We start from the raw sequence: 19713 nt of genomic DNA, 5'->3' as shown, positions 1-19713 counted from the left end.
CACCTGGACGGTGAAAGTTAGGTTAAGCTTTTTACGAAAAAAACGAAATGTGATAACAAAATGTAGCAACAAGCAACGATAATAGAGTTTATTAATGACCAAAGGAGAATCCATCATAGAAATTCATGTTAGGGGTCGTGTGGTAAATTCTTTACACTACTGACAACTGAAATAATATGAAAAGTGTCATCCAAACAGTTCAGAAAAAAACATGCACTTGCTCGTATACTTGCTAATACATGAAACACCATCTAGAACGCATTAAGTAGTGCCTCTTTATCTTTTATCCAGTTATCCGTTTCCGTTCTTTATTTATGAGTAGTGTAGCCTTTTCTTCTGTGAAATTAAAATACTTTTTGGCTTTTAGATTTTTCGTCCCTCTTGTAAGGCAACAAAAATGTGCAAAGTTTCAATGTGTCTCAAAGACAAAGCACTCAAAACGATGAAGATTAAGAAGACAACGAACGCACAAAAATCCATTTCTATAGTAGGAGTTTTCTCGGTCAGGATAAGTTAACTCCCGATGCTACAGGTGCCGCGATAGTCCCCTGTTTCTGCGCTTGCGCGGTATGCAGCATACTCGCAAATTTAGAGCTCCAGACTTGGCACGGTCTCTAGATGAGTGACATCATAAACACACTCGCGTCGTGGTTGGCTGCTAATTTATGCGGAGGCATGAAGGGCGCCGCACATCGCTCAGTCAATTTTGATCGGGAAGTCGCTCGTGTGAAACGGGCTCTATGCGAGAGTTATTCGGAAAGTAAGGTCCGAATCGCCGTAGCTAATCGAACGTCGCGAAAACATTTGCATCGACTCAAGGCAAGCATTGCTCGTCAAACAACGCCATTTGCATTGGTATTGTCTCAGTGTGCTGTTTACAGTGTCAGTTCAAATTATTTAAAATGATGATCAGCCTGCAGACTGCGAACTACGGTCAGTGATTCGGTTTGTGACAGCAGGGAACATTACAGAAGCGGAAATTCATCGAGAGATAAGTGAGGTATATGGCGCTATTGCGATGAGTGACGGCAAAATGCGCAAGCGTATCAGAGCTTTCAAGGACGGACGAGGAATTTTCGTGATCAACAGCGATCATGTCGTCCTTGAGTCATTTCAGAAGATTCGGTCAAAGCCACGGACGAAAAGACCGGCGATTCACAATTTCTACTATGGCACTGCAATTTCCGAATGTGGGTAGCATAACTTTGCACAAAACTGCCTTCGAAAAGTTGTAATTTCGAAAAATTCGCTAATGGTGGATTCCCGGGCTGCTTACTGAGAAACACAAAATGGAAAGAATGGCTTGTGCTCTTGACTTTGTTTTTGGACCGATATCATAAGCGTAGTTTAGGCAGTCTCTTTAGTGGGTTTGTTGCTTCTTGTAAGTGTACTGCCGGTAAAATTCAGTCTTTGGTTCACTGTACCTAAGAGATTTGCTACGTGATCGTTCCAATTTCAGTAATTGCAATTCACAGGTATTTAGTTCAACTGACAGCATTTAGATTTCTGTTTTTTATCGTGTAACCAAAATTTAGCGGATTCCTTTTAGTAAGTTACTCATCTGGATATGTCATCTCTTATCATTTAGAGTCAGTTGCCATTTTTCGCAACGTACAGATATAAGTCTAAATAATTTTGCTCTTGGTTTTGACCTTATGATGACTTCACTAGACGGTAAACGACAATACTTTATATACAGGTAGATTAAGAAGAGCAGGAGGCGTATAATAATTTCTTGAGAAACGCCAGATATCACTTCTGTTTTTTTCGATGACTTTACGTCGGTTACTACCAATTATGATCTTTCTCTCAGGAAATCGTGAATCCAGTCGCGCAACTGCGACGATACTCCCCTGGACACACATTTTGATTAGAAATCTCAAAATTAAATTTTTGTGTGGTGTCAGTATTAATAAGAAGCCTGTTGTCAGCAAGGAATACCTAGAGAAATTATATGGAGGCAACGTACAAGATGACATGGTTGAAAGTGAGTATGAAGTAGATAAAGATGAACTAGGAGACAGCATACTAAGGTCTGAATTTGATCAGGCACTTAAGCACGGAAAAGCACCAGGAATTGACTCATTGCCTGCAGAAATCATCAAAGCAGCTGGAACAGAAATAAAAGATAAATTGTATAAATCAATCTGCCAAATATATGATACTGGAGAGCTGCCTGAGGACTTCAAAAAGTGTATTATTGATCCATTACCAAAGAAAATGCCAGCAAAATCGTGTGCACAATACAGAACCCTCAGCCTAACATCACATGCATCAAAAATTTTGACGACCATCCTCCTCAGAAGAATTGAAGGGAACGTGGAATGCATGCTCACAGAAGACCAGTTTGGCTTTAGAAGAGGGAGAGGTACGCGAGAAGCCATTATGGCCCTAAGGCTCATAATAGAAAAAAGAATGGAAAAAGGAAAGGCCACCTACATAGCATTTATTGACCTCGAAAAAGCCTTTGATAAGGTTGAATGGGAAAAACTATTCCAGATATTGAGGGAGACTGGAGCTAAGTACAAGGACAGGAGAACGATATGGAACATATACAAAGAAGAGGTGGCAATAGTGAGATGTGGGGAACATCAACAACAAGCAAAAATTAAACAGAGTGTGAGACGGGGATGTGCACTCTCCCCTGTCCTCTTTAATATGTACATACAGAAAGCAATGGACGAGGTCAGAGAAAAGTTAGGACAAGCTAATGGAATCAGGGTCCAGGGAAAAATAGTTGATATGCTGCGTTTTGCGGATGACATTGCTGTCCTAGCGGAAAATGAGGAAGAATTACAAGTAGTGTTGGAGGAAATGGAAAACACTCTTGCTACACGGTACAACATGAAAATTAATAAGTCAAAAACAAAAATCTTAGTTGCAAGCAAACAAAATAATCAAGCAATTACGAATATAAGGCTGAATGGAGAGAAGCTGAAAGAAATACAAGACTTTGTCTACTTGGGAAGCAGAATAACATCAGATGGTCGTAGTAGGAAAGATGTAATAAGTAGAATAAATCAGGCAAAGATTGCATTCTATAAAAGGAAAGGACTCCTCACATCAAATATGATAAGTCTGTCGTTAAGGAAGCGGTTAATAAAGACCTTTGTTGGGAGTGTGCCTCTCTACCGCAGCGAAACCTGGACACTTGGAGAGGACGAAAGAAGAAGGATTGAAGGATTCGAAATGTGGTGTCTGCGAAGGATGTTAAAAATTCCATGGACGGCCAGGATGACAAATGAAGAAGTCCTGCAGAGAGCGGAGGAAGTTCCAGTTCTTTGGAAGACGGTCAAGAAGAGGAGAGATATATGGATGGGACACATTCTGAGACATGAAAGTCTTCTCCACACTATAACGGAAGGCCTTGTGGAGGGCAAAAGGGCAAGAGGCAGACCTAGAAGAAAGTACATAAGCCAGATAATGCAGGACCTAGGATGCGGAAGTTTCACGGAATTGAAGAGGCTGGCCGACAATCGCACGGAATGGAGAGCTGCTGCAAATCAATCTTAGGATTGGCAACTTAAGAAGAAGAAGTTGTCAGCAACTGAGTCCGAATGAAGTCCATCTCCGGACCACATATTTAGTTGCACAGAAGAAAGTCCTCTGAATGTTTCCATTATAACTGTTGTAGTATTGTGGCAATATATTTTGTTATTACTGTTCTCCTTTGTTCCAAACGATAAGTTTCCTCACCTCGATTAAGAGACATGTTTCTTTTTATTATTTTACAAATGTTAAAAGTCTAATCAGGAAACGTAATTGGTGTTAACTGAACAGACGGTGTTCCAAGTGCTGCAGTGCGGGCTGTATACGTCACAGGACACTGAAACAACGTAGGTATGTTCATTAATCAGTGCGCTTGCAAAAAATAGTAGTTCCATTTTCTGCCACCAAGTGAAAACATGACGCAGGAAACAGAATGCGAAATGTTAACTCTTTTTTTTTTTTTCTTTTTTGAGGGGGGAGGGGTTTGACTTTTAATGTAAAGGGCTAAGAAGGTTGACTTTTTTCATATGAAACACTATGGCTGTTGAAAAGAGACTGTGAACTGCTGATAAAGTTGTTTCATCAGAACGGCAGCAAAAGCAGCGCTGCAAAAACAATGATCAAGAAATTTGAAAAATAGTTGAATTAGGTGGTGCAGAAGTGAGGGGGAGTCGGCCCGTTCCAATGGCAGCTATATCCGACTGTACAGGACATGCCACAAATTCTGCATCGAGGCTCGAGCTGTGTCACGGGAACTGTCTTCACCCAAATCACCAGTTCAAAAGATTTTGCGGCGAATTTTACGCTGGTATCCCTACAAAATTCACAAATGAAGGCGCAAGATAGGTTACAACGCCTTGGTTTTGCCCTTCCTTTTTTCACGCATGGAAATGGATGACATGTGGCCGGGGAATATCCCCTGGACGGACGAGGCACATTTACTGTGCGCGGTGCCGTGAATGCACAGAAGTGTCGCATATGGGGTTCCACTCAATCATATGTCCTGAAGGAACATCCATTGCAGTAAGCTTATTTGACTGTGTGGTGTGGTTTCGCAAGCTCCTTCATTCTTGGTCCATTTTTCTTTCGGGAGATATTAGGTGTACCCTGACATCTGGTTGTTACAAGGACCTCCTTATGCAATACGTGATTCCAACTTTGAAAAACGCGGCTATGTCCATACCAATAATTTAATGCAAGATGGGGAGCCACAACTAGGAGCTTGCCAGGAGAAGGATTTGCTCCGAGAAACCTTCGGTAACGATCGCATTATCTCTAGGCAATTTCTAGATCTCCCGATTGATATTCAGACGATATCTGATTGTGGAGATTTCTGAAGGATTGTGTCTATCAGGGATGTATCCGGACTCTTCCTGATGTGAAGGATAGCCTAAGACGACATATCTCTCCGATTACACAGCGAGCAACTGTCGACCATGCTTTGTTACGGACGCAGCACGCTGTACAGTCGGGAGCCCATTTTGAACACATGTTGTACCTTGTGACCAAATACTACTAAACGTGCCAGAATCACCATTATCATCTGTTTGATCGTTACTCCCCTTTTCCTGGGCCCACAGTGCATTCTGCCTGATTACGTACAGCGCCATATTTTCACCTGTTGGCGGAAAGTGGAACTATTATCTTTTGAGCATACTTTGAGAGCGCGCCGATTAATGAACATACCTACGATATTTTAGCGTCCTGTGATGTAAACAGGCTGCGCTGCGGCATTCGGAACGCCTTCAGTTTAATTATAACCACCACGGATATCAGTTATAGTCACCCAGCATAAATCTAGCGCTTTGTTTCTCGGTGTGAAACCAAACGGGCGACCGCCGGGGTTTCGATGCGCGAACGCAGCATCATGTGTCACATTTAACTCAAATTGTACTTGAGATCTTCGACTGAGTTCCGGTTTGGAGCAGATGAAAATATGATGAATTCGTAAGAGGTTGAAAAAAGTCAGCCAACCAGTTGCAAAACAAAGGTTTATTAGCCCTTGACCTGGGTTTCGAAATTACTAAAAATATCTTCTTTAACAGGAGTGGTCCTTGTTACATCACATGATGCTACATTAGATTAGCTGAAGCCGAGGGGCTCTTGTCATATATAAAATTTACAAAACAAAAATTATCCAAAGCCATGGATTTAGATAGCAGCCAGATTACATTTAGCGTACTTCAGAATGAATCCTGACCAGCAAATGCCCACAGGTAGATACTCCTGTCAACATAGATTGTAAAATGTAGCAAATATTTTATCCTGTGACTCATGTTACAATTTTATGTTGACAAGAACCTCTACTTGTGAGCATTTACTAGGGATCATCCATTCTGAAATGCACTAAATGCAATCTGGCTGCTATATAAAGCCATGGATTAGAATAATCCTTATTTTGTCAATTTTATATATGACAAGAGCGGCTCGGTTTTGCTAATCTAACGTACCATCATGAGATGTAACAAGGCTCACTCCTTTTGAAGAACTTCTTTTTAAAAATACCTAAGCCTAGATCAACGGCTAATAAACCTTCGTTTTTGCAACTGGTTGGCTGATTTTCTCAAACTCTTCAGATTTGCACATCTGCTGTTCCGCACTCATGTTTAAGATTTTGAATTCGGAAGATTTTGCCATGTTCACAGAAGGACATTCCGTCATGTCGAAATTTCGGTAATGTCGTCAGGAAAAGCATTTTCGTAAAATTTCCGTGTATAGTCTTAAAAATTCATTCCCGCATATGAAACTAAAATGGCCGGCCGAGGTGACCGAGCGGTTCTAGGCGCTACAGTCTGGAGCCACGCGACCCGCTACGGTCGCATGTTCGAATCCTGTCTCGGGCATGGATGTGTGTGATCTCCTTAGGTTAGTTAGGTTTAAGTAATTCTAAGTTCTACGGGACTGATGACCTCAGAAGTTAAGCCCCCTAGTGCTCAGAGCCATTTGAACCATTTGAAAGTAAAATGTAAACATCGTGCAGCTCTTCCGAAAGGCATTAATGCCAGTCCCAATTTTTTTGTATGGAATAGATTGCTCGTGTGAGGGGCTCGAATGAAATGTAAGATGACTAGTATGCTCTGCAACTCTGGTGTGCACTTCCTCGTGTTCCTGTCAATGTGTGAATCCCAAGCTTGCGACTTTGAGCAATTGAATGAAACGTAAGACTACACGTATGTTCCGGCGCAAGACGTGGCAGCTGTGGTGCGCGCCTGCACCTCTTCCCGCCATAGTGTCAGTCCCAAAGTAGTTGTGAGCAGTCAGCTAGGGTAGTTGGCTGCGCGGCGAGGATGGTCGTGGCGTCTCCCGTTAGGCGCGCGCGCCCCTCCGCCGGCAGCGCTCGGTCGCAGTGCAGTGCATTGCCCCTGGCAGGCAGGAGGTGCTCCGCGGAGGAAGTGGCCAGGGACGCGGCGGCCGGCCGGCCGGCCTGCTGTGACGGCGTCGGCGTCACCGGCTGTTGCGCAAGGCGCTGCAACGCCCACGCCCTCCGGGCCGCCTCCCTGCCGCCCCCAGGCCTCGCTTCTGACGTCATGCGGGGGCGTCGCTTGCCTTCATTGATTTTTCCATCATTGCTTCCCGTCCTTGTCGTCTAAGACGCTCAGTAACATGTTACTGTTGACGTTAATCCGCCCACTCTCTCTGCAACAGTACACAACACACGAATCTTTCTAACTTAATTGCCTTTCCTGCTGTGTCTGACGTCCGTCTTAAGTGTAGTTTCTACAAAATAGGACTGGGCCGTGGAGTGCAGCAAAATTTCTTCTTAGAACACCAAATTTGGTAGGTAGGACATCCGCAACTGAGAGGCACGCTTTTTTATTATTATTTTCTAAATAGATCCGCTTCCTTTGTATTAATTATTTATTCAAAACCACGAATGGTTTCGGGATTTTAAAATTCCATAGTCAGATGACAATACTGGGACATAAAGGGGACGTGGAGGGGATAAATACACTGAAGTGCAAAGAAGTTGGTACATCTGTCTAATATCGTATAGGGCCTCTGCGAGCACGCGGAAGTGTTGCAACATGACGTGGCATGGACTCGACTAACGTCTGAAGCAGTGATGGAGGTAATTGACACCATGAATCCTGCATGGCTGTCCATAAATCCGTAAGAGTACGAGGGGGTGGAGATCTCTTCTGAACAGCACGTTGCAAGGCATCCCAAGTATGCTCAGTAATGTTCATATTTGGGGAGTTTGGTGGCCAGCGGAAGTGTTTCAACTTAGAAGAGTGTTCCTGGAGCCACTCTGGATGTGTGGGGTGTCGCATTGTCCTGCAGGAATTGCCCAAGTCCGTCGCAATGCACAATGGACATGAATGGATGCAGGTGATCAGATAGCAAGCTTACGTACGTGTCACCTGTCAGGGTAGTATCTAGACGTATTAGGGGTCCAATATCATTCAACTGCACACGCCCAACATCATTACACAACCTCCACCAGCTTGAACAGTCCTCTGCTGACATGCAGCGTCCATGGATTCATGAGGTTGTCTTCATACCCGTACACGTCCATACGTCCGATACAATTTGGAACGAGACTCGTCAGACCAGGCAACATGTTTCCAGTCATCAACAATCCAATGTCAGTGTTGACGGGCCCATGCGAGGCGTAAAGCCTTGTGTCGTGCAGTCATTAATGGTAGACGAATGAGCCTTCGGCTCTGAAAGCCCATATCGATGATGTTTCGTTGAATGGTTCGCACGCTGACACTTGTTGATGGCGTGGCATTGAAATCTGCAGTAATTTACGGAAGGGCTGGACTTCTGTCACGTTGAACGAATCTCTGCAGTCGTCGTTGGTCCCGTCCTTGCAGGATCTTCCTCCGGCCGCGGCGATGTCGGAGATTTGATGTTTTACCGGATTCCTGATATTTGCGATATACTCGTGAAATGGTCGTGCGGGAAAATCCTAACTTCATCGCTACCTCGGAGATGCTGTGTCCCATCGCTCGTGCTCCGACTACGATACCAGTTTCAAACCCACCTAAATCTTGATAACCTGTCATTGTAGCAACAGCAACCGATCTAAAAACTGCGCGAGATACTTTTTGTCTTATATCGGCGTTGACGACCTCAGTGCTGTACTCTGTCTATTAATATGTCTCTGTATTTGAATATGCATGCCTATACCAGTTTCTTCGGCGCTCCAGTGTATAATGCAACATATGTGTAAAAACCAACAGAGCGGGCTGCCCGAATAAGGCGACTTATTGTGTTTGGTAACACGTAACACAGCGGTCGGGCTACTCAGTGAAAGAGCTGCAATCACTGCATTTTGACGGAACTAAAAAAAAAAAGCGGGTGGGAGGGAGTAAACCGAAACCGAGAACAAACACAATACTGATACTCTGCCGCCGTGCAGCCGCCCGTTGGGAACGTCAGCCACTACTGCAGTGGTTCCCAAAATTTCTGAGACCGTTATCTGTGAATGCAATCAGATATTAGCTAATTAACACACCCTCCTCCCCACACACAAACATGTACAATCGCACCAGCATTCCACCATTGCCAACATTAATGCGTAACTAAATTTTAAAATGGAAAACAATTTTTTTTAAATAATTAAAAATAAATAATATTCAGTTTTAGTTTGTCTATGTGAATATCAAACCAAGAACTAATTAGTCAACGACACAATTGGTACTGCATATTTATTCGACCCAGTTTTATGATGATGAAGTGATTCTCGGTGCATCACGAATAATACGTACAACTCCTCCTCAAAAAAGAAATCCGCCAAGTATCTACAATGAGGGTGGACACTTTTTGCAATTTATGGTCTATTGCAGGAACTACCAACAACTACGTTCGAATTCACTTTGCTCCGACGTAATGTACTAACAGCTACACAGACCGCTGTCGTGATCACGGCTGACATTTGCAACGTATTGTGGCCATTGCACAGGAGCCGTCGGTGGTCAGGTACAGCAGCTCCACCTGCAGGTTTGGCTACCATTTATGTTCAAGCATGTATTTCTCGCGGTGTTTCCATACTTTTGTTCAACCCCTGTAATTAGTGATGCGGAGGAGGCTGTTCGGGGCCTGCCAAAGGAAAAAGCAGAGAAATTTAGGCGTGAACCCTGCAGTCTCATCGACAAGTCCCGACTTCCTGAAAGCAAACTTGAATGCGACGCAACGGGAGGCTCTCCGAATCTAGAGAGATGATGTTGAAGCTGTGGTCCTAGCAGCCAATAAAGGGAATGTAGCGGGGCTGATGCGTACCGACGACTACCAGCACAAAAGCGGCTCTCTGCCGGTACTACAAGAAGCTCAAGAAGGACCCTACCATGACGGTCAGTAGGAAAATGGTTGCGGTGTTGAAGAGGCCAGATTTGCCACAGCAAGTAAAGAACCGACTGTATCTCAGGGCGGCAGCCATACCAGGCCTGCAAGGACTAACGAAAAATTTACAAGGAAGCTGTGCGTCTGCTGCCAGTACTTGGCACTATTTATTCTCACAGGGCAAATCCATGCTATGATTCTAAAATCTCTTGTAGGACACTGCAGTCACCAAGTAAAGAACTCGGCCAATTTCGGGAAAGTTCTTAAGGGAATGAACTCACATTCGGGAAGGCGACGGTTCAATCCCACGTCCGGCCATCCTGATTTAGGTTTTCCGTGGTTTCTCTAAATCCCTCCAGGCAAATGCCGGGATGGTCCCTTTCAAAGGGCACGGCCGACCTCCTTCCCCGTCCTTCCTTAATCCGATGACACCGATGTCCTCGCTGTTTGGTCTCTTCCCCCAAGCAACCCAACCATCTTAAGGGAATGAGACTGCAGAAGGGTGACCTGCTCGTGTTACGTCGCTCTTCACGAAAGTATCAAGACTCCAGACCTTCCTTCGAGCCGCAAACAGTCAAACTTATCGAGCATGTACTGAGTGCCTCCTGCTTCAGTGTCAACGGGGAGATTTTTTGACCAAATAGAAGGAGTTTCCACGGGATCCCCAGTGGCCCCTGTACTTGCAAATCTCTACCACGAACAATCTGAGGAACTGGTATTTTAGAGTTCCCAAGCACTTTTTCAGCTACGCCGACGACGCTTTCGTGGTGGGGGAGCATGTCTGGATGAGTCTCTGCATCAGCTTAACAGTAGCCATGAAACATTGCGTTCAGTATGGAAATAGGGGATAATGGATGTCTCCCTTTCTGGGATATGTTAATAGAAAGAAGATAGATGGTACACTGGGCTATGCAATAAATAGGAAGAAACGGACACAGACCTTTACCTGTTTGCCGCCCGGTGTGAGGCGCCAAGTCATAGAATGCGCGGCCTCTCCCCCCGGAGGTTCGAGTCCTCCCTCGAGCATGGCTGTGTGTGTTATTCTTAGTATAAGTTAGTGCAAGTTAGTTTAAGTAGTGTATAATTCTAGGGACCGATGACCTCAGCAGTTTCGTCCCTTGGGATTTCACACACATATGAACAATTTTTACCTGCTTGCAACAAGCTACCGTAATACAGAGGACGTGCAGACAGTGCTGACCACCGCATCGGGCGCTCGTCGCCTGTGACGTCCTAGCCGAGCTGCAATATCTGAAAGAAATGCTCTGTAAAAGTGGACGTAGAGAAACATAGAGTAGAAGGTCGTTCAAGAAAAGAAAAGCTGCAGGAAACCGAGAAGAAGGGGAAGGAGACAAGAGCTCGCTTTCCTTCCTTACAGAGTGCTAGTCTCCGCCAAAATTGCGAGGATTCTGTGAAAATGCAACATCAAAACTTTCCTTCGATCACCGCCTAAGACGAAAGAGTTCCTTTTCCCTGCGAAAGACCCACTAAAATGTACCAGGGATATACAGTGTCTCTCGTGAATGTAGGGATCAATGCGTCGAGCAAACGCAATGAAGTGTGAATTGTTTTGAAACTTCCCAGCAGAAAATTTGGAATGTAGGAACGAGATAGCAGTAGAAGAGGAGGTTTGACGCCTGCGAAAGGAAAAGCCTCTGTTCGAGACCCAGCCCATCGCACAGTTTCAATGTCCTAGGAAGCTTCAGAACGCCAACACTCCACTGCATAGTGAAAGATTCATTCCACTGTTGTAGACTAGTGTTACAGTATGTGTGGCACAGCTCTGAGACATTAATGCAACAATGAGGAACCAATGGAGACAGGTTCCTCATTGTTGGATTACTGTCGGCTTTTGGGTCAGCATGTGTCATTATACGTTAGATAGAACTGTGACAGCAGATGAGGTGATCCCTGTCTCTTATTTGGTCCTCCGACTTGTGCCCACAGGAGATACTGGACGCTCGCCTGGACGCCCGCGTGGACGAGATGATGCAGCGTGGCCTGGTGGCCGAACTGGAAGACGTGCACCGCCGCTACAACCAGCAGCGCCTACTGGAGAAGCGGTGAGTACCCTGCCCTCCGCTCACTCCGGTCCTCTGCTGCTGTTGTGCAGTGTCCACGACTCACTGCCGCGCCGCGCTACGCTTACTCTTGCTGAATGTGTGAATCGAGGACCAGTGTTTTATGACGTCGGTGCTGGCTTTCATCAGTTATGGTGGCAATCGTTCTCCAGATGTTGGATGATTTGTTGTAATTTACTTTCAGGCCTACTTTCGGACTTGCCATACTAGTGCCTTTCATGCATTATTAAGTCTGTCTGCACTAGAGGCGAATGTAGCTATGTCCTCAGTAAAATCATGGTACTTATCGTATGATCCTTCAACACGTATCCCGTCTTCGTTTTGCCTGTTTAACGGTGCGTGCGCGCGCTCGTATGTGTGTGTGTGTGTGTGTGTGTGTGTGTGTGTGTGTGTGTGTGTGTGTGTGTGTGTGTGTGTGTATGAATGTGTGTGTGTGTGTGTTGTTTTAGGGAGCTCATCTACACCCTTACCAGCGCCGCTATTTCACTAGTAAAGGGAACAGTCTCCTTTCTTTTGTTTCTAGGTAGTAAACCAGGAGATATTTCCCTGAATATGCAGTGACAGGCTATGGACATGTCTTGGTGATTCTCACGTGTCCCCACAACATTGTTGTTGTCTGGGCAACAGAAAATGCTAGCACAATATCCATCAGAAATTGTTAAGTACGCGATTCGGCATCAAATGGTAATATCGACAGCACGTACAGTAGACTGAATAATCACATTGGTGCGCACACGCTATAACTGCATGGTAACCACGAGCGCATCCACAGTATTCAGTTTTGAGAGGGGGTTCACAGTATGTTACCGTCTCTCTCTCTCCCCTCCACAAATATAACTGTCCATTGCCCCAATTTGTGACGTGCAGATGCGACAGATTTTAGTAGCAATAACAACAAAAAGGTTTTAATGTAATAATAGTAATTGGTTTGTACCTGTACTTAGTAAATTGTTTGGGTACGACTATTAAGAAATTGCATTTCAGATGTACACAACATTTGAATGTGTGTGGGGCCTTCATATGTCTTGCAGTTGATTTAAGAAGAATAACAGCAACAAGCTGTCACGACTTTGACAGCATTATAACCTATATATATTATAAATTCAAGTACCCCTCCACATTGTTCCCTCAGTAAGTTATGACTAATCTCTGGAACTACTGTAGGAATTCAGATATGATTTTTACTATAAGATTAACTTATTCACGATCAAGGTTTGTGTATATAATTTACTGTTTATAGCAACGATGAGGGTCTAATGTGTATCGTTATTTATTCCATATTTAATTGGTGTTTGGAGTGACTCGGGAAAAGAAGAAAAGAGCCGCCGCAACTCCACAGAGCAGCCAGTCTTGACCAGTCTCTGTACATACTAGGTGGTTACAATTAAAGTGCAGCTACACACAGAGGTCCAGTGTGGTCTGTAATTATCGTTCGGCAGTAAATCTCGGTAGATATGCTAGTGCGTTAATGCGGAACCGATCGGCGTTGGAAAAAATTAGTTTCAAATTTGGCCACCAAGTGCAAATCCAGCGCTGTGAATGGAAGAGGTATAGAAATGTTTACGCATGTAACGGATTAGGAACGGGACGTGGGCAGAAAAGGACAAACCATGGAGAGAGGCATAATGTTGATTTTATTAGTAACCGCCACTTACACAATTTGTTCAATATGAGCATAAGGACGTCAACGAGATGCTGTGCAGTGCTGAAAAGTCCCTTTTTAAAGGATGCCTATAATATAATATCGACTCCCTTTCCAAATTACAAATTTCTGTCCTTAGCTGTTTGGGCTGAGCGATGATAAGTTAATGAATCAGTCAGGACTTTATCTTTTACATGTGGAGATACCAAGTCGTCCGGCAGTAGACACTTAGTGCTACCCGCGCGAAGCTAGGATGGGTCTCTGGTTTACGTGTAAACTCGGAGCTTGTACTCGCCACTATCAGTATTTCATTGAGCACTAGAATTGCGTTCAGAGGTCTGCAGACTGTGATTACGCCAGCGTGTTAGTGGGCAGGATGGCGTTTCTTCCCGTTGTTTCTACGGGACGGTCAGTTTTTCTATTGTTTTGTTCCTAGTGGAGGGTTTTTTCCTTTCTGCCTTAGCTTATTCCAAGATCTTGTACATCGCTGGATATACTTGTGGACGCACAAAGCAAGACGGATTTGTTTTTAGCAGCAGGAGACTAGTCTTCTGTGAGTGGTTTCCTTTGCCTGGTTGGGGTGTTTTCTGTTGGCGCCAGGTTCCAGGCTCATGCACGTGGACAGGCTCTCAGCCAAGCAACTTAAAAATACGAGTATAATGTGTTAAACTTAGCTGTAATTTACTAGATTTCCTTACCATTTTCAAGACACATTGCATGTGGCTTTTTTCCACGGAAGCTGGCTGAAAAATTAAGAGTTGTTGTATGTAAAAATATGCCAACGGCCTTGCCGCAGTGGTAATACCGATTCCCGTCAGATCACCGAAGTTAAGCGCTGTAGGTCGTGGCTAGCACTTGGATGGGTGGCCGTCCGGTCTGCCGTGCCGCTGTTGGCAAGCGGAGTACACTCAGCCCTTGTGAGGCAAACTGAGGAGCTACTTGACTGAGAAGTAGCGGCTCCACTCACGAACTGTAAAAGGCTGGGAGAACGGTGTGCTAACCTCACATCCCTCCATCCCCACATCCAGTGACGCCAATAGTCCAGGATGACACGGCGGTCGGTCGTTGTCGTTGGGTATTCCGAGACTTGTCCGGACGGAGTTTAGTTCAGTTTTATATAAAAACATAAACTGTAACATGACTTCACAATTCTAAAGTGAGCTGGCTGAAAGGTTCTCAAGCAAAGAATGGGATTCCGGGACTAACAGTGCTCACTGTAAAGTACGACAGAAACGCTTTGCTCAAGAGTTGGGTGGCATCCTGGGATGGTTCCCAGGGCCTGCTCGGCGTATTTTGAAGTTGCTGTTTCCGCAAGTTAAATCCTGACGCGCTGCCCCAGTGGGGCTTGCCCCGAGTGCCCACCTGACCTGTAGCAAGTATCTATTCAACATGGATGTCAAGAAGAATGCTGCCATACCATTCCCATGGAACGCGAGAAATTTAGCTCCATCTTGTTATTTAATCTTGACACTGTGTGTGTTACATCCTCCAATAGAGCAAGGCCATTGAAACTCAGTACCAACTTAGTAAATTGTTTATGCGCATTTATACGCCGTATCAGGGAAACTTATGACATGCTCCCCTCAATTTTCATGCTTTGAAGTAGGTTTAAAAATTGCTGCCACCTCTCTAAAGGGACAGAGCTCGGGTTGGGAACAGAGAGATTTGCTTTCTGATGATTCGCTCCCTAGCTTTCTGTCGATTCGCTTCTTAGCTGTCGTCCCGTGCTGACTGGGCAGTTTGAAGATGTATGTGTCGCTTTTGATAATAGCATGAGGTGTTAGTCTTATTTCTCAGAGTCCCTATTCTGAGCAGCTCACTTTTACCTGGTTGTTTGTGCAATTTGTATGCGGAGTTCATTGGATTATTTCTCTTGAGGGTTTGAAAGTGCGACTTGCGCAGATGAGGATCTCCGAACTTTCAGTCCTCCTACCGATGTATTTCAGAATCCCAAATTATTAGATTCAGTGTTTCACCTTACTTTTCTGTGTTTTTGTTTTTGAAGTTTCAGTTCGATGTAAGATTCCATGTTGGTTTTGAATTTGAGTAAATAGTTGATTATTTTGAAATCGACGCCCATTTATGACCCATTTATGACCCCCCACTCTCTATTACTTCTCCCATGATTAGGCGACCCTTATTTAACAAATGTAATCAGGAATACACCAAGGTGTTGTTTCAACGTGGTGGTGTTACAGCTGCGCACAGCTGCAGTATCGTTAATGAAATGTTGCGTAACGTACAAATTTGTTCATTGTGGTGACGTGCGGGTAGCGTTCCAGGCTTTTATTCGGGAGCTCAAACTGTTACTAACGCAGATTAGTTTCATAACGCTTTTAGTAAAATGTTCTTCGCCGGGGGCGCGGGTGAAGGTCATGATTGCCATGACCACCCCCTACTCATGGATGTATCAGCGGCTGATGTTAATTCTGCAGTAGTGCGGGAAACCTGGTTTGTTTGTAAATGTAACTTAAGGGTTGGAACACCAGCGGTGTTTGTTCTTTACTCTGAGGGCACCAGTGGTAAACAGTTGAGAAGGGACAGGCGGCAGTCTGTTTCCCTGTTTGGAGAAAATATTTTCCTCCGAACGCGATAGGGTCTGGAGGGTTGCGGCGGCGCTTAGTGGGTTCCACCATCCGCCAAGACAGATTGCTCTCGCTTAGGGATGAAGAAAATAACCAAGTGATTTATTGCGGAAATTAGCGATTGATTTATTACCGAGTGCAGTCTTTCATCGGAGTGGTTCGTTGCGTGACGGTCGGCTGTCTCGCGAGCAATCGATCGCACTTCCTTGTAGTGGGGTGGGGTTGGGGGGAAGGAGGAGGAAGAAGAGGGCGTGTGCCACCAGAGGGGGGAGAGCCGCATCCTTGCCTGCCGCTGCGTCTTGTTCACCAGCATCTTGTCTCTTCCGTTGTCAGTGGAGCATCTCTGTTCAGACGAGTGAAACCTATCCTCCCTCTTACTTTCTCTCCCTCATCTCTCTCTCCCTCACCCCCTCTCTCTCTCTCTCCCCTCCCCTCATCCCTCCTGGATTTTTCTCATATCTTGCATTTGCTCGTGTTGTATTCTCTTTTATTATGTCATTTTGAGAGGCACCCACATGCCTTGCTCATACTGTGGCATCAAGCAGTCAGGCCTGCAAGATGAGCGGTCTGCCAAGCGAGTGGATTCATTCTTATTTATCGAGTAACATGAACTCTCATACTCACAATTAAGTTACAAATTATCCTCCTGTATGAATAATACGCAACGGAAACGCATATCTGACTATCAGTAATTTACAGAACTCTGACTGTCCACTACGCACTGGCAATACCACATTTTCTTTTTTTTATTTAACGGCTTTTATCAACACGTGGCCATCGCACTGAATATGAGTGGCGCACACATTATAAATTCTGGATATCATGACAACATACAATTCGAAGGAAAAGGCCACCAATCTTTTTCTTTTCACTATCTTATTTATTCCGATATTCCGGACAAAAATAATGAAGTATGTTGTACCTATTTTCAATGTCGGGCGGTACTGTACCTTTTCACCACCGGCTACCCATGCAGAAAAAAATGGCACGGTACTATCCTTGCATTGCGAGGGTAGTTCCGAACATTTTTTTAAGAAAGCTGTATTAGAACAAACGTAGCAAGTCATCAAAATAACCAGGAGGAGACCTTAGCCCCTGGTGACCTCAAGTAGACGACCAAATGCTGTTACTTTACCAAATTATTGGCACAGTTGTTGCATTATTGTACTCTCCACAATCCGGAGTAACGTACACATACAAATTTGCAACAATCCACATGACAAATAAAACATTACATCATACAAATAAAAAATAATGTTGAGAAAAAAATTTGCTTAGTTACTGGGATCTTCGTTATTTTTATGAGTAATCCAAACTTCACTAATTCTATGACAAATAAAAAAAATACTAATTGTACTCATGACATTTTAAATAGCTCACCGTCCAAACACAGAACAAGTAATCCGACATTTATAAATTGCGTTGTAATAATCTTTTACATGGCAATGTCTAAATACAAAACAAAATCAACAAAAAAAGAATTGCATACACTAGTTCCATGTATAATGTCGGGCTCCATACCATTACTCTAAAATATACATCAAACGTACAGAGTAATAAAACTGAGAAGAAAAATAATGAAATATACCACAATTTACATACTGGTTACGTAATATAGTCAATCTAAGACATCCTGTCATACTTCATTAACTATCATCACTTAAGCAATTACCACCACTACTCGACTCTGAGTTTAACCTTATCCTTGTCCACCAGTACAAATACCTGCTGCTGAGCTAGTCAGTCCATCAACTTTGATCAATACACGCAATAAATAGTTAGCAATAAGTGCTTGAATCGACCAGTAGCTCTCGTATCTTATTCTACTGCTCATTTCTCTGTTGTTACACATTTAGACGACGAGAACTTGCATTTCGACTAGCCTTCGTTACACTTTAATGTGAAATATCACCACTGTGATAATGAAAATAAGTGGCTTCAGTCAACACACCAAAAAGATCATTACTGTCCACGACATCAAAATGCGTCAGTTAATTCCGATATTTGTTGTGCAATGCAAACTCTTGTCCCCTGTGACAATCCTTACTGACCAATGCAACAAGAGCCACTACGTTAGTATCACGCCACTGGCTAATAATTAAAGCATCATTGTATCAAATATTCTAATAAACATGCTACGTGAACTGGTAACCCAGAACAAACAAACAAAAAAACACTAACTATTCTAAACACAAATGTTAATGAGATACAATTACACTGGCTGTCCCTTCAGGAATGAAACATATAAAAAAATTTACACAATTACAAGTACAAATACATTATTCCCTATCTTGCGAGTCACACGGAATCATTTCATTCTGTGATTTTCTTGGGGTCAAAAAAGTTGCTGACAGGTTCCCTAGAAACACTGTCTCAGTGTCAAAGCTCTCCCATGGTTACCCGGACGAAAGTCTTTAGGTCACTTAAATCGGCATTTTGAACACGCACTGAACAGTAAACTGTATCTCAGATTAAACAGAAATGTCATAGTCACTCTCAGAGTACCATCCACACGAATGTGGTCGTCCAGAAATGGCCCTACAACTACTATTACCCACGGTTATGTCCTTTCAGTTCATGGTGTAATTAAAAGTCGTAAGTTCCAACAAACAGCACTTATTCCCGCACCAATTAAAGAAATGTCTCCTACTACAAATGCAAATGTCAATGTCTTACTCTAGTCTCTTGCGTTCGTACAATAATTAGTCACCAAACGACAACTGTCCTCTTCAAGAATACCAAGTGTCCCCCATGCAATTCACAAAGCACACTTAACAAGTCACTGCCAAAAGTTTATGGATCCCACCGTTCAGTCGTCAAGATAAAATAAAACAATCGTCCTGTCTGCTAAAGACAAAATCTTTTCCACCACTCACAACGTGTGAACACCAGTCCTTCACTTTCCACCTTATGGAGACATACGAGCAGTCATCTTGTTTCACGGCTCCACAGTCCAGTACTAGTTAATAGTTGCTGGTAAAAAATGCCCGCCGGACTCTGCCGCGCGTCGTTCATTCTGCCGTGGCGCCGCCGCGCGAGCCGTTGAACAGGAGAAACCAGTCCGCCGCTCGTGGTCTCGCGGTTGCGTTCTCGCTTCCCGAGCACGGGGTCCCGGGTTCGATTCCCGGCGGGGTCGGGAATTTTCACCTGCCTCGAGATGACTGGGTGTTTGTGTTGTCCTCATCATTTCATCATCATCCAGGAAAGTGGCGAAATTGGGCTGAGCAAAGGTTGGGAAATTGTACGGGCGCTGATACCCGCGCCGTTGAGCACCCTACAAACCAAACATCATCATCACAGGAGAAACCACCCGCTGTTGCCTCCGCGCGATACTTTCCCCAGCCGTAAGGGTGGCGGAACTTATGAATGGCCAGTGGTACGTGCGTGGTGCCCCAGGCCGTTGACCTGCTGTAGTGGGTGCGTGGAGTGTACCCCGACCGAAAGTGGAGTGGGGAGTGCAGCGGCTTTGTCACCTCTCCCATGGCGACGTCAGCTTGGCCTCCCGGTAGCGGTATGGGCGCGTTCTGCGTAGCACCTCAGCGCTACAACACCCAATCAGTCAGACCCTTCCGTGCATCTCACAACATTACAGACAAAAGGATATTCTTACAGTATTTAAATACTCATTGAT

At 44.4% G+C, this 19713-nt stretch overlaps 1 protein-coding gene across 1 annotated transcript in view; it reads left to right on the top strand.

Annotated features, from left to right (window-relative positions):
• The window catches only part of LOC126474570 (tRNA dimethylallyltransferase-like), a 493205-nt gene that overhangs the window by 166790 nt on the left and 306702 nt on the right, over positions 1–19713 (top strand). Inside the window, exon 3 of the mRNA XM_050102047.1 lies at positions 11722–11837. Within this exon, the coding sequence (XP_049958004.1) occupies positions 11722–11837 (116 nt within the window). The remainder of the gene's footprint in view (positions 1–11721; positions 11838–19713) is intronic.

Source organism: Schistocerca serialis, chromosome 4, assembly GCF_023864345.2.
Source record: "Schistocerca serialis cubense isolate TAMUIC-IGC-003099 chromosome 4, iqSchSeri2.2, whole genome shotgun sequence".
NCBI lineage: Eukaryota > Metazoa > Arthropoda > Insecta > Orthoptera > Acrididae > Schistocerca > Schistocerca serialis.
Note: the sequence above shows the minus strand (reverse complement) of the source record. Positions and strands in the feature narration are given on the sequence as shown.